At 40.9% G+C, this 16,128-nt stretch overlaps 1 protein-coding gene across 1 annotated transcript; it reads left to right on the top strand.

The window, feature by feature from the left end:
- The first annotated feature begins 876 nt into the window (after nucleotides 1–876).
- Nucleotides 877–7,437, top strand: LOC146699742 (uncharacterized). Its single transcript, XM_085471350.1, has 4 exons — nucleotides 877–1,046; nucleotides 2,046–2,130; nucleotides 6,869–7,002; nucleotides 7,160–7,437. Exons 1-4 carry the CDS (start codon nucleotides 1,033–1,035, stop codon nucleotides 7,263–7,265), a joined length of 339 nt encoding a protein of 112 aa, XP_085327476.1. The 5' UTR covers nucleotides 877–1,032; the 3' UTR covers nucleotides 7,266–7,437.
- The last annotated feature ends 8,691 nt before the right edge of the window (nucleotides 7,438–16,128 follow it).

The raw sequence follows: 16,128 nt of genomic DNA, 5'->3' as shown, positions 1-16,128 counted from the left end.
AGTACTTCAAAATCTTTAAAATGAAGAGTTCAAATATTTTTATATTTGAGGTATTCCTCATGAGGTGCTTTGCATTTTTATTAATTTTAAGGAACTGCAGTTTTTGTATCGCTTGTATCACTTTTGTATGCTTGTTCGGCATATACTGCAGAAGCTGGGTCCTTCCCTCTGAAAGGCACAAGTTGTTCATCCACTGTAACACAATCACGTGAGGATGAATTTGTGCCTGCAGTTGACCAGGAACAGGCCCCATATGTAGCAGAAAGCTGCCATGTGGTTTGTTTAGGCTCTGGTCCTCTTGTCATCAAAGTGCAAGAAACTGCAAATATCTTCAAATCTTTGAATTGACATAGTGGCCTTGTGCAATGGGTTATGCAGAGAACTCTCAAAAAACACAGACTGGTACATCCCAGTTCTTCTCACTTCCTGCAAGAATGGCCAATCAAATGAAGTCCATTAGCTTATGTTTGATTACATTTTTCCACTCTTTTCCCCTGTCTGTGGCTACTCTTTGTGCCTGCATGTCAGCACCTCTTCTATTAGGCTACGTTCACATTGCAGGCGAAAGCGCATCAAATCCGACTGTTTTGACCCTATGTGACCCATATCCGATCATGGTAGGACAGTGTGAACGGCACAAATCCGATCTGAGTCACTTTCGTATTTGGTACTGAATCGCAGGCACGTGCAGAGCGGGGGGCTGGAGGGGCTTGAGCACCCGCCCCTTTCCTGATGGGTGCCCAAAGTGCCCTTTTGTTGAGGAAACTTTTAAAAAATGTTTAATTTTTTTTTATGTGTGCGTGCGTGCGGAGTCCTGTCTGTGCCCCTCAACAATAATATATACTATAATCACAGTTTTGCTAAATAAAAGGATCTGGCTTGCATCAGTCACATGATCACATTTAACCAATGATCGCCCTTGACGGCAGAACGCGCTGGTTATGAGACGGGAAAGAGCTCACAAAAAGCACGCGCATTTTTTGCGGTCCAGAGCCGTAGGAGAAACACAAGTTAACTCAGAGATACAGACTGATGCGACAAAACCAGTAAGTAGGTGTACAGCGTACACTGTAGTGTGTAGCACACAGGAGTATTAGCTTATTACGTACACGTTGGTAAGCTGTCTTGTGGCAACTGACGAACTGAAACAAACGAGCGTGCTGTGTGTGCAACAGCGCGACAAACATTACCTGTCCTTTTATTAACTGCACAAGTAGTGCTGGTCATAGCTGCTGGCTACCTGTGTAAGGCTGTCATGGGTCTGTAGCTCTGTCAGCGTTTTAGGGAACATATTTAGTTTTAAAGTAAGTTACAGAGCTTTTCCTGTCTTTCTGGAGGGATTATATTTCACTAAAAACGATCTAATATGCATGTCCACATAATTATGCATTATTATAATATTTTAAAAAACACACGCTGTATTTTAAAGAACATACATTAAGAAGCAGATTATATTAGATTTATATTTTAAATAAGACAAAATTTGGATTTTACAGCAGTGAAATTATTGTATGTCTACAGTTTAAAAATGTAATAAGCTTTGCCCCTGCACAGAGTGGATAGTGAAACAAATGGAATCATCATAATGACATTATTTCATATTTATTACTTCCCCCTCCTCTTTGCTTTATTATTGTAGCTCTAGTAATAAATAATAATGTAAAGATTCTGGATCAGCACCATGATGCCCACAGTATATACAGTATTCTGAAGAAGGTCTAAAACGTCACTGTGTGTGCGTGCATGTGTGTGTTTTATTTAGATGGATTTTTAAAAAAAATACTCATGATATAACATTGTCCAGACATGGCTGGTAAGGACATGAGGAGGAAACAGTAGAGCTATGTGAGGCTACTAAAGGCAGTGCTATAACATTTTTCTCTCATCATTTTATTATAGATTAAGTGCAAGAGTTGTTAGGTGTGGATAATTTTTTGTTGCCTTATGGTTCCAAGCGCTGTCACCAATCTTTGCATTTTGTTATTATCTCATGACACTTGTTTAATCAGCTACCATCTCTCCTATGGACTCTTTAATGTCTACAGTCTCAGATCAGCACAGCCCTGCCCTCCAGCACTATCAGCAGCAGGAGCAGCAGAAACCCCTCAACAGCAACATTGTACCCATCAGGTAAAACATCGGCTACGTTTGCTTTGCCTTGTTGCCCATATTAGATTCTTGATGACTGTGTGTTGTTGTTATTCAGCCTGGTTCAATGCGCCCCTTTTTAACTTTGAGCACCCGCCCCTTTAAACCTCTCTGCACGGCCCTGCTGAATCGGATACATATCTGATGTTTCAGAAAGTGACTGCTGTTTGAATGGTCATGTCGCATTAAATCCGTCTTTTATGTCACTGACACAAGACAGAAGCCAATTATCAGCGCCTGATAAGACATCGTGAATGCTTCCTGGGCATCCCTTGTAGATGTTAGTGAAGACAACGTTGGAGAAACGTGAACATTTTATTTGTACTGTATAATCTGCAGATTCTGACAGAAATCTGCAACTATCCTTTGAAGCACCGCTCCTCTCTCAAACATCAATAAGGATAATTATTAGACCGTATGTAAATAACAAAAGCAAAATTGGGAAACGTAAAGTCGGAAACAAATCTTTATATTAATCTCCAGTGTTGGGGAGTAACAGAATACATGTACCGCCGTTACGTATTTAAAATACAAAATATGAGTAACTGTATTCCATTACAGTTACCGTTTAAAAGGGTGGTATTCAGAATACAGTTACTTTGTTGAAATAAATGGATTACACTGTGGTACTTTCCTGTTTCATATTGTCGCGGGTCAGGGCTGTTTGGGTTTTGTTTGACAGCTATGTTCTGTTGTTCCAGGCGGCAGCGTTACGGTTGCCATGGTTACAGGGCGACGCTCTCTCTGCGACTGTGTGTTTCCTGGGTGAGAGAGCGCCTTTTCGTTGTTGTTGTTGTTGTTGTTGTTGTGCTAAGCTAACAGGCAGAATGCTACAAGCATAGCTCTAAAGAATGTAGCATCATGGGCAGTGTAGTCCGTGTTGCAGGGAGAATGGACTGCCATACACGTTATGGGTCTGTGAGCGCGAGGAGGTAGAAAAAGGGGAGTGGAAAGGTACGAGTTGTCATCGAGGAAAAACGGGAGCTGGAAGCATGTAAATATAATAATAATTATATTTACAGCCTATGGGTGGCTGTAGCTCAGGTGGGAGAGCAGGTCAGCCACTAATCAGAACGTCGGTGGTTCGATCCCAGGCTGCCTCCTGGCTGCATGCCAAATATCCTTGGGCAAGATACTAACCCCGTGTTTGCTTACTGGTGGTGGTCAGAGGGCCCGGTGGCGCCAGTGTCCGGCAGCCTCTCCTCTGTCAGTGCGCCCCAGGGCAGCTGTGGCTACCATAGCTTGCCGTCGCCAGTGTGTGAATGGGTGAATGACTGAATGTAGTGTGAAGCGCTTTGGGGTCCTTAGGGACTAGAAAAGCGCTATACAAATGCAGGCCATTTACCATTTATAACCACTGAAGCCAAGAAGAGAGCCTGACGAGCCCAGTTGTAAGTAAGTTCGTGTTTTCCTCCGAAAACAATACGTTCCGTTGAGTTGAGCGTTGAGCGTTCCTTTCAACGCCTCTCTCTGTCTCTCGCAAGAAAAGTTGACCCACACAACAAAGTAAAGCTATTTTTCGGCTACGAGCCGACAGGGACCCCGCCGTATTAGTCAGAGGTCCCTTTACTACAGTTCGGAGTCGCGGACCTTCAGTAATAGTAATAAATCACACAGCAATAGTACATTCACGTTGTTGTAAAAAGCATGATAATATATTAAGTAATCCAAAGTATTCAGAATACGTTACTGTCATTGAGTAACGTAACGGAATACGTTACAGAATACATTTTGGGGCATGTATTCTGTATTCTGTAATGGAATACATTTTAAAAGTAACCTTCCCAACACTGTTAATCTCAGACATTCACCGTCAACTTAACTCTTTAGGAGCTCCTGACTCTGAAGTAGACTTCCTGGTTCCCCCACTGTCGTCCTGTCAGTGATTTTCAAGCTTTACTCTTCTCTCCATAACTGACGTATCTAATCTCATTAAAAAATCTAAGTCATCCACCTGTCAACTTGACCCTCTCCCTACTGTGTTAGTTAAAGCCTGTCTTCCCTCGTTAGCACCTCTCATAACCAATATTATTCATTCCTCCCTGAACACTGGAATTGTTCCTGAAGCACTGAAAACGGCTTCTGTTATCCCAATTCTCAAAAAGCCTGGTGCAGACCCCAATAACTTTAATAATCTTCGCCCTATATCAAATCTCCCCTTTATTTCAAAAATTCTTGAAAAAGTTGTCGCCGCCCAGCTTCATTTACATCTCAATGACCATAATCTCTATGAACAATTTCAATCTGGTTTCCGCCCCAATCATAGCACAGAAACTGCTCTGTTAAGAATTACCAATGACCTTCTGATGGCAGCTGATTCTGGTCTCCTATCCATTCTCATCCTTCTTGATCTTAGTGCGGCGTTTGATACCATTTCTCACAATATTCTCCTGAACCGGTTAGCTTCCATTGGTATTAGTCACACCCCCCTTGCCTGGTTTACCTCCTATCTCTCAGACTGCACTCAGTTTATCCAACTTAAATCCCATTCTTCAACTCTATCCTGTTTCTGCTGGTGTGCCCCAGGGTTCAGTATTGGGGCCTCTTCTATTCATTATTTATATGCTTCCTCTTGGTTATATATTCTGAAAATATAATATAAATTTTCACTGTTATGCCGATGACACCCAGCTCTACCTTTCTTCATCCTTCCCACCTACTTCCCTCTCAGACTGTCTTATTGAGATTAGATCCTGGTTCTCCTCCAATTTCCTCAAACTTAACAGTAATAAAACTGAAGTTTTACTTGTTGGTACACCATCTATCTTAACCAAATCCCACAGTTTTTCCATTAACATTGAAAATTCTCCCACCCTTCCCTCCCCTCAGGTTAAGAGTTTGGGTGTCACACTTGATAATACTCTTTCATTCCAGTCTCACATTAATTACATAACCTGGTCTGCTTACTTCCATTTACGTAATATTAACCGACTCCACCCCTTCCTTACTCCCCATGCTGCCGTCATCCTTGTCCATAGTCTTATTACATCCCGTATTGATTACTGTAATTCCCTCCTATTTGGTCTCCCTAAAAGGTCCCTTCATAAACTCCTTCTTCAAAATTCTGCAGCTTGGATTATAACCCGTACTCCGTTAAGTGCTCATATTACCCCAGTTCTTCAGCAGCTTCACTGGTTGCCCATCGAAGCCAGGATAAATTTTAAAATCTTACTTCTTACATACAAGTGTATCCATAAATCTGCTCCTTCATATTTGTGTGACCTGCTCCATATCACCACTGTTTCTCGCCCTCTCAGGTCATCATCTGCTATTCATCTTACTGTTCCGTCCTCACACCTTATTACTATGGGGAACAGAGCTTTCAGTCGCTCTGCTCCCCGGCTCTGGAACTCTCTTCCTCCTGCACTAAGAAATATTGACTCCCTCTCCGTATTTAAGACACAGCTCAAAACACATCTGTTTAAACTGGCTTATTCACTTTAATGCTGATTTTATCTGTTGTCATGCTCCGTTTTGTAATTTTAACTTATTTTATCTATTTTATGACTACTGTTCCTTTTATTAATTGTGTTTTTTGTAAGGTGACCTTAGGTTTCTGAAAGGCACCCTAAAATAAAATGTATTATTATTATTATTATTATTATTATTATTATTATTATTATTAAGGGCCGTCAGTCAAACAATACTGTCTGTAGGGCTGCCACGATTAATTGACTACAGCAACTATCAAAATCGTCGATGACTGATTTAATAGTCGACGCGTCATTTGAAGCTTTGTAAGATCACAAAAGACGCAGTAATAAGTAGTAGGATTTAAGAGTGTAATAACGGACTGAAACAGAAGATGGCAGCACTGCATGTACAAGGATGCCAGCTGCTGTTAAACCCCGAAGAAGAAGAAGTAGCTCTGTCCCAGAATTCATAGCGCAGCCCAGCTCAGTTTCCAACAATGGTGGCAGCTAGTTAGTGTTAATATTACTCTTATTATTCTTTCTGGGTTACAAAATAAACATTTAACATGTGTTCAGGCGAGAATGTAGCTGTGTAAACCTCAAATATCTGCTCAGTTGATCAAGACGCCACATATTTTCAAAAGCGCTCTGACGTTTTCGGAGACGTCTGTTACCCACTAGCACGGTAGCTAGCCGGGGGCAAGGCTCACTAGAGCCCGTGAGAACACCGGACTCCCGGCAAATCGTCTTTCCGTCTTTCGCTACTCAGGTTACTCAGGTCACATTTTATTTGTAGTGTGAACGAGCAGACAAAAAAAATCAGATTTGATCAAAAAATCTGAATTGAGCATTAAGACCTGCAGTGTGAATGTAGCCTTATATTATCAGACATGAACATCTTCCATGCATCTACTGGGGAGACAGTACTACAGGGAGTGCAGAATTATTAGGCAAATGAGTATTTTGTCCACATCATCCTCTTCATGCATGTTGTCTTACTCCAAGCTGTACAGTCTCGAAAGCCTACTACCAATTAAGCATATTAGGTGATGTGCATCTCTGTAATGAGAAGGGGTGTGGTCTAATGACATCAACACCCAATAGGGCTTTGGAGCGTGATGTCACGGGGGTGGGCGTGGAAAGGATTTTGGCCCAATCCGCCATTTTGGGGGTCTAGCGCAAGTGAAAAGGGAGCGAAGTCACACACAACAGCCATGGTTCGTATTTGCTGCAATGTTCGATCACACGACCGGCAAGAGAATAAGGTTGAAAATGGTTTATCTTTTCATTCTTTCCCAACCTGGAAGCAACATGAGGCAGCTCGTGTATCGGATGTTACCAAACGAAGGCGTCTAGCCTGGATAGCAGCTGTGAGACGAGCTGATGTGCAGTTCACTTCCATCTCCAAATATCTGTTGGTGCTCCAGACATTTTCATTCCGGTAAGTTTTAAATATGTTCATATCACTCTTTATAGCCTATTAGTTTTATTTTCTATGCGCTCTGAGGTCATAGCAAATTAGAACAAACATCCTACTGAGTGATTTTGCAGAACTACCTTCTATTTATAGAGTTGCTAATTATTTGGCATTATTGCAGCAAACCAGCCTATGAAATGGATGACATCGTGACTGGGTTCCAGTGCTACACAAGGGACCTGCTTCAAACATACCACCATGCCAATCAGATTACTTCTTCCATGTGAGGGTGAAGAGGTGACCCTCCTGGATAAGATGGTGAAGGTTTGCTGCGTTTTGGTGAACAGTGTGATAATAAAACCAGGGGAGAATGAAACTTGCTCCTGTTAAATATTCTTAAGTATTGTGCTGTTAAAATTGCTGTATTTTTTCAAAAGATACAGTAAATAATGTTAGTAGTGGGTGATATCATGTAAACACTCATGATTTTGTGTAAACATTTTGTCATTTGTAAACTATAAATGACATGGATTCTACATTGTAACTGATGTGATGTTCTTTAAGGTGGTTTTAATAAAAAAAAAAAAGAGGCAAAAATTTGTTTGTTTCTTTATTCAACTTTTGAACAGTGGTACTCAGTCAGTATATATTCAGTAAATGCAAATTATTTACACGGCAGTGCACTACAGGCATAAATCTAGACCCCTAGATAAAACATTATGGGTCATTCCCACAACCCACAGCTTTACTGTGTTCCAGCAAAGTATCCAATAGCAGTGACAACTCCTCCAAAGTAGCAGGTGGGATTTTTCTGTTTTGAGGACGGCTCCTTTTACCTGTCAATACGGATGGTCTGTTTATATTTTGATCAAGAGCCTTTTTTTTGGGCAGCTGAAGAGGAGAAGTCTATCTTATGGCCAACCTCTGGCTGTATCTTGGTCATATTACCCAGCAAAACCCAGTATGCAGGTTCATCTGTAACTGCCCTTGTGCCACGGATCAACACTGTTGCTTCTACATTAAACAGAAGAGCAGCAACATGGCTGCAGGTCTCTGCGACTCCGGCTATACAGGTGCAGTGGGCTGCTTCAACCTTCCCTGTGATGCTCACAGTGACCCATGGCTGCAATGCTGGTTCAGTCAGTCTTTGAGAGTGCAGTACCTGAAACACACACAGACAAAGTTCATTTAAAGACAAGAACTATGAGCCAAGGCCGACATAAATGTGTTTTATCTACTTTATCATAAATGTAACAAAGTGTTTAGAAAGTTAGCACATACATGTAATTTTTGATTTTTTTATGTATCCATCTATAGAACGCTGCATGTTATATTCTAAATCTGCCTGTTCTCTGTCAGAAACCTGCCTGCAGAAAAATGAACCTAAAGTATGTAATGCAAGGATGTAATCACTTTCAAGATGGAGAAAGCATAAAGTGACAATTATGAATCACTTAATATGATAAGGAGATTCTGCAGGTCATTAATCAATGTATAAAACTAAAATAAAATGTATTTTTAGTGACACAGGATACAAACATGGAAGCAAGATGTATAATTAGGATTATTTATAATAAATATGAATAAATTAGTGCAATTTCTTTAACCATAAAGAATAACAATCCTTCAGGACAATGTCACATCAATGCACTGAACTCATTATGTTATCCACCTAACAGCCTCCACATGTTCTCACTGTAATTTCCCCCTCATGAATGAATTTATGCTGCACTAATCTGAATGTTTGCAGGGAAATCAAACGCATTTCACACGCAGTACTCAAGCTGACTTACCTTTGTTTGAATGACGACTTGTACGCGCTGACTCCACAGACAAGGTCAGGCTATGTCAATAGCGGTTGGTCTTCAGGGTTTCTACTCCACGGCCGTATTTCATACGGGTCCACATTTCCAATGCACGCTATTTTCTGCAAGTACCACTGCTTTGCCTCTGGACGCAATCGGTCTCTATACAGTTCATTCTCTTTTGAGCTGCTTTTAAGCATCTTTCTTGTAGTCATCATTCCAACACAGTGTGTTTGTTTTGATTCGTAGACCCCGAAAATGGCGCTGCGCTCCCATAATGCATTGCGGCGTGACGTCAACTCCAAAGCCCTATATCAGGTGTGCATAATTATTAGGCAACGTTCTTTCCTTTGGCAAAATGGGTCAAAAGAAGGACTTGACAGGCTCAGAAAAGTCAAAAATAGTGAGATATCTTGCAGAGGGATGCAGCAGTCTCAAAATTGCAAAGCTTCTGAAGCGTGATCATCGAACAATCAAGCGTTTCATTCAAAATAGTCAACAGGGTCGCATGAAGCGTGTGGAAAAACCAAGGCGCAAAATAACTGCCCATGAACTGAGAAAAGTCAAGCGTGCAGCTGCCAAGATGCCACTTGCAACCAGTTTGGCCATATTTCAGAGCTGCAACATCACTGGAGTGCCCAAAAGCACAAGGTGTGCAATACTCAGAGACATGGCCAAGACGACCACCACTGAACAAGACACACAAGCTGAAACGTCAAGACTGGGCCAAGAAATATCTCAAGACTGGTTTTTCTAAGGTTTTATGGACTGATGAAATGAGAGTGAGTCTTGATGGGCCAGATGGATGGGCCCGTGGCTGGATTGGTAAAGGGCAGAGAGCTCCAGTCCGACTCAGACACCAGCAAGGTGGAGGTGGAGTACTGGTTTGGGCTGGTATCATCAAAGATGAGCTTGTGGGGCCTTTTTGGGTTGAGGATGGAGTCAAGCTCAACTCCCAGTCCTACTGCCAGTTTCTGGAAGACACCTTCTTCAAGCAGTGGTACAGGAAGAAGTCTGCATCCTTCAAGAAAAACATGATTTTCATGCAGGACAATGCTCCATCACACGCGTCCAAGTACTCCACAGTGTGGCTGGCAAGAAAGGGTATAAAAGAAGAAAAACTAATGACATGGCCACCTTGTTCACCTGACCTGAACCCCATTGAGAACCTGTGGTCCATCATCAAATGTGAGATTTACAAGGAGGGAAAACAGTACACCTCTCTGAACAGTGTCTGGGAGGCTGTGGTTGCTGCTGCACTCAATGTTGATGGTGAACAGATCAAAACACTGACAGAATCCATGGATGGCAGGCTTTTGAGTGTCCTTGCAAAGAGAGGTGGCTATATTGGTATCACTGATTAGTTTTGTGTTTTGTTTTTGAATGTCAGAAATGTATATTTGTGAATGTGGAGATGTTATATTGGTTTCACTGGTAAAAATAAATAATTGAAATGGGTATATATTTGTTTTTTGTTAAGTTGCCTAATAATTATGCACAGTAATAGTCACCTGCACACACAGATGTCCCCCTAAAATAGCTAAAACTAAAAACTACTTCCAAAAACATTCAGCTTTGATATTAATGAGTTTTTTGGGCTCATTGAGAACATGGTTGTTGTTCAATAATAAAATTATTCCTCAAAAATACAACTTGCCTAATAATTCTGCACTCCCTGTAAACCCAGGTGCAAGCCCTGGCCGATTATTCAGAATATTGTGGCTAGAGCAGTAAGAGGGGCTCATTCTGTTAGACACAATATCCATTTCCTCTTCAGAGGACTCATCAGAGGACGCCTCTGTATCTGACTGGCTTTGTTCAGCGGGGGGGGGGGGGACAATAGTCTGGGTCCTCTATATCTGAGATGTCACATTCTGAGTCAATGCCTCCGATGGGCTCTTCATCCCATCCGTCCTGAATCATTTGTAGGGCAAGGTCCACAGGGATCCTAGCTGGCCTCATAACAGCCATGATACTATAGACTCTATAGTATAGAGTCTATAGTATAGACTATTAAGAAGAAGAAGAAAAAAACATCAGAAAGGACAGTGTTTGAAATGTACAGAAAACTATAAATCATGTATGTTATTGTGTAAAAATGAATTCCTGATCCATCACAAGTGTAAGTCAGAGTTGCTAAGAATGAAAGTTTCATAGAAGGCTCCATAGGACCTGTTTGGGGTCATTTCTGACCCCACTTGTGGAAGAGTGAGGTAGTGATACAAAAACTGCATTTTTTTTTAATTAATGAAAAAATAAATAAAAATGCAAACGACCTCATGTTACAAACATATTTTATGAGCAATACCTGGAATATGAATATATTACAACTTTTCATTTGAAAGATTTTGAAGCTAGAAAAACAACCTCACGTGTGCATCTAAGGGTTAAAACACATTTTTAAAACAAATATTACCCTATCACAAACCAAAAATAATTGGGACTTTAACAGAATTATATGGATCAAATTAGTGTTCAAGTGAAATAATTCTCGTTTCCGTAATTATAATGGTGGGTAGGAAGTAGAGCTGGGCGATAGAACGATAACGATATGTATTGCGATATAACTTTTTCTCGATAGAAAAATTTAACTATTGCAATAGACCTCGCTGCTCTTGTCCTCTTAAAAAAAAAAGAGAAAAAAAAGGACAGCCAATCCAAATTAAGTAGCGCAGAGCCGAACCAATCACAGCCGCAGCGTCACGTCACGTCACGAAATCTAGCTCCACCTGCTGCTTTGGCATGTTCATAGCAGCGTTTTCCTTCATTTCTGCCTTTATGTGTGGACGGGATTATTTTTTAAAACGAAAACGGAAAATCTCCGTTTTCAAAAATACCTGTGTACGTGTGGACGTAGCCTCAGTCTCTGACTGGAAGCGCTAATTCGTCATTCGGCTTTTGTCAGACTAAAGTAACTGTTAAAACTGTTTGAAAAGCTAAGCTATACAACAAGGAGAGATTGAGAATTTCCTTTTAGTTCTCAGTTTATTTGATATTGACAAAAGTTAGTCAGTTTTGTCTGTTCTTCTGTAAAACAAACTAAGATTTATTTTTAGAATTAATATTTTGTTTCTAAGTGGAATTGACAATTTAGTCTGTTTCATTTGTTCTATTTTGAAACTTAAACGCTTTAGCGGCTGCCTTTTGTGTAGTTTGCAATATTTGCCTTTATTTATCTGAAAAAGTCTCATGTTCCTTAAGTACATCTACCCTGTTGAACTTATTATGGGAAATAAATATTTAAATAAAAACAAGCTGCTGATTATTTCACATTTTACTTGTGAGCAACGGCACATTTAAATCTTACAAATATAGTTATTTGGCTTATATCGTGATAGATATCGTTATCGCCTGAAATGAAAAAAACATATCGTGATATGAAAAAATCTTATATCGCCCAGCTCTAGTAGGAAGCTATATTATGTAGAGCAGATTACTGTGCAGCAGAATACTGGCATAACAGGATTGTCTTTTTGTCACCTAACCTTAACACAACCTGTCCAATCCCAAATGGGATGGTTGAAATTGTACCTGGATTACGTTATATTTTTTTCAATCGGCCTTTTATTTTGAAAACCCTAAACAGGAATCATTAAATACAACCATATAATTTTATCTTATTCTATGCATTATAAGTTAAAAAGACAGACATGGAATTTTCTGTTTCATAAACTATTTACAGTAGCTTCTCTACCATTTCTTCTTTCATTTGGCAGTTTTACCGTCGAAAAAGACAGCTATTTCTCCTCTGCTGAACTTGACTCTCAGGCCACTATTATATTTATTTAGTCACATATAGTTTTTAAGTGGTGGAAACAAGCTGTTGTAGATTTTACTAATCTCCTTGGGCCCATTGTTCCATTGGAAGACTAAATTTAGGGTTAAGCATTTCTTGTTGGATAGTCGAAATCACATTTATTATACAAAGAAATTCATGGTCGACTCAATGACTACAAGGTGCACAGGTCCTGTGGTTGTTGGCTCCTGTGACAATTACAACTCTTCTGGTAAAGTTTAAGCAGAGGTGGATCGAGTATCCAAAAATTGTACTCAAGAGTAGCATTACTTTAAAATATTATTACTCAAGTAAAAGTGAAAAGTAGTCTTCAAAAATGTTACTCAAGTAAGAGTAAAAAAGTACTTAGTGAAAAGCCTACTCAAGTAGCGAGTAACTGTTTGAAATGTCTGATTTGTTTTATAAATAAATGCTATCAGACAAACAAAAATAAATAAATATACAAATTTTAGTATTTTCAACAGGAATATATGTAAAAATATCAACAATTTTTTTCCAGATTTCAGTTTTTCACAACATAAAGCTTTTTTCACCAATACCTACAGTAAATAATATAAACATATAAACAGTACAAACAATGAAAAGATATGCTGTAAACTTGCTCCAAATGGCACAGCAGCCTCAGAGAAAACATTAGAACGAGGCCACTTCAACATATGTACATACAAGGCAGCTCAGTTTAACATAAATTGTATGGGTTTGCATTTATTTCTGCATATTTAGGAAAAATGTGCCATTTCTTCACTCAGTGAAGTGATGGTTAAGCTTCAGCAGCAGTTTGCTCTCAAGGTTCTTGCTGTGAAGCTGTAACTGTTTAGCAGTGAACAGGAGTCCTGCATGACTGAGAAGTCCTTCACAAGCTTCAGATGCATGAAGAGCTGTATTGATTTTGATCAACAGCTTCTTGATGTCATTCTCTTCTGCTTATCCTTGGGTATGTTGCTATTCCAGCTACCATACCCTGCACCCTGCACAGGTCGCCTGTCTGTCGCAGGGCTAACACGCAGAGACAGACAACTCACATTCCCACCTATGGGTTCTTTAAATAAATAAATAAAGGCAGATGAACAACCATTGATACCAGGCAACTATAAAATGTATATCTTGGCCCCAATGAGACTATTAACTCTTGCAGCACCGGGTGTTAAGGCAATTGACTCACACAGTTATGTAGATATCCCAGTCCTGTTGTCTCGGGATGCATCACGCTGCCTTGCCTGGTGTTAGCTTCTGTTTCTGGGGATGAGGGTTGAGTGTGCTCCCTTCTCAAGTTAAGCTAGGTTAGCCTTCTTGTGCGAGCTTTTCAAGCGCACTTTAAGGTTTGTGGGATTTTTTTCCCTTTAGAAATGTCCCTCATAATTTGTCTCTTTCCACTACACTTGCTTTATCCAAAACACAGTCATATTCAAAGTAATCCCAAATTGGACTCTGGCGCTTTCTCCCGACTTTTCCTGACATGATTCTGCGCGTGGACGGAGCAGCGACACAGACGACTCGACTAACGTGCTTGCCACCTGCTGGCATAATTAGACAGCAAGAAAAAAAAATCTGGAAACGAAACTTCTTTTTCACCCTTGACTATTGTATGACACGCACACATCAACGAAAACTAAACACATTTTTGCTATAAATTCAGTTGCCAATTCACTTGCTGTGCGGCAACAGTGCTAACCACCGTGCCACCGTGCTGCCCTAGTTTTCCTTTTTTTGTTTTTATTTTTATTTCCGTTAACGAAAATGTTTTTTCACTTTTAGTTTTCGTTATTTCGTTAGTTTTCGTTAACGATAATACACACACTAACTACACAAGACAACACATTAACTACACACTCCAAACACGCTAAATGTCACAAATTTCTCACATCTCAAAACTTGCTCTCTCTCTTTTCTGCTGTCTTTCTCTCTCTCTCTCTCTCTCTCTCTCTCTCTCTCTCTCCGTCACTCCTAAAACTTCTGACTCTTCCTAAACAACCAAATGTCATGTTGCCATATCATTTTTGATTAGTCGACACGGTGCATTTTTACACAAACACCACAGGCCTGTTTTTTGTTTTGTTTTATCATTTTTTGATCATAAGCAGAGAGTGCTTGCTAGTGCTATCCTTAGACAGTAAACGTGATGAAACTATTAACGAAAAAACACCACGTATATATTGTTTATCGTGACTCTGGTTTTACGTGGCCTATCAAGACAATTTGAAAACTGGTATATATCACCTTGTTGCTTTGTCACCTTGAAGTGGTTATGTGATTGGCTTACCGCGACTACTTTATTCTTCCCCAGTCAAACAGCAGCACTCATGCGATTGTTTTGCCCCCTTAGCTCCAGGTGTTGTGCCTAGTGATGTGTCGGTCGCGAACAAAATGGCTCTTAAGGTGTGTTCACACCAAACGCGATGGACGCGAACAAAACGCCCCAAATTTGACGTGTGCACATTCGCGTCTCAACGAGTGTCCAAGAAAAATCCATAGCGCATTTTGACGCGCGTGAACTGGAAATGTGGGAGGAATGTGGGAGGAAGTTGTGCCAGACCGGTGTCTTTGCAAGATGGCAGCTGTCGAGCTAGCGCTTGTGTCATGGTCCTGGGCCGTGTTGGCCCAGTATTCTTAGTTCTCTTGTATTTTTGTATTCAGTTCCCTGTTTAGGTTCTGTTTCCCGAGTTGCCCTGTTATGTTGTTCCCTGTGTGCTTTCCCTTTGTGACTCTCACCCCCTGTGTGCCCCTCTATGTATTCATGAGCCCTTGTCCCCTTTCGTGTTTTATTCCATGTTTTCCCCAGCCTGTTATGTCTGTGTTCTCCCCGTGCTCTCTCCTCCTGTCTGAACCTCTGTGTACTTCCTGTTTGACTCTGCCCGTCTCCCGTCAGTGTTATGTTCACCCCGCCCTGTCTCGTTAGGGTTATCTGTGTCAGCTGTGTTCCCCGTGTGTTCCCACTTTCCTCGTTAACCCTCTGTGTATTTCTGTCTGCGTCTCCCTCTGTTCGGCGTCGCGTTCTCCCTCATGCTGTGTGTGGTTCTCCCCGTGTCTTCTGGTATATGTTACAATTAGCTTTTCCCAGTGTAGTTTAGTTTTGTATTGCTTTGGTATCACTGCTTTCGTTTGTCACCTGTCAGCAATAAAGCTGCATTTTGAGTTTATCCCCTGAGTCCGTGAGTTTGCATTTTGGGTCCTCATCCTGCCTGCCACACAGTGACCATGACAGCTTGAAGAGAGAGTCTCCCTTCTCTATGTACTGTGGAGAGCAGAGCAGCGGCGTAAAAGACGTCCTCGCTGTACCTGGGTCCATCAGGTCCTCCATAGGCGTGAGCAGTTTGGTGAGTTTCACCACTTGCTCCAGGAGCTGCGCCTGGATGACGGCGGATTCCAGCGCTATCACCGATGTTCACTTGGCCAGTTTGAGGACCTGCTTTCCCGCGTTGGTCCCAGAATCGCCCGCCTAGACACCAATTACAAGCGCTCAATCCCACCTGCAGAGCGCCTGTCCATCTGCCTGAGGTTAGTAAAAGTGTTTAATATGGTAGTCCTTTATTGATACCTGTGCTAATATAT

Source organism: Copadichromis virginalis, linkage group LG10 (assembly GCF_057382275.1).
Source record: "Copadichromis virginalis isolate Kocher_CV1m ecotype Utaka linkage group LG10, C_Virginalis_male_GT1.1, whole genome shotgun sequence".
Classification (NCBI taxonomy): domain Eukaryota; kingdom Metazoa; phylum Chordata; class Actinopteri; order Cichliformes; family Cichlidae; genus Copadichromis; species Copadichromis virginalis.
The sequence above is the reverse complement of the archived record's forward strand: the minus strand, read 5'-3'. Positions and strand labels throughout refer to the sequence as shown.

Coding starts and splice junctions, on each gene's coding strand:
- LOC146699742 (XM_085471350.1), top strand. Junction 2,131..6,868: donor AGCAACATTGTACCCATCAG/GTAAAACATCGG, acceptor CCAACCTGGAAG/CAACATGAGGCAGCTCGTGT. Junction 7,003..7,159: donor CTCCAGACATTTTCATTCCG/GTAAGTTTTAAA, acceptor GCATTATTGCAG/CAAACCAGCCTATGAAATGG.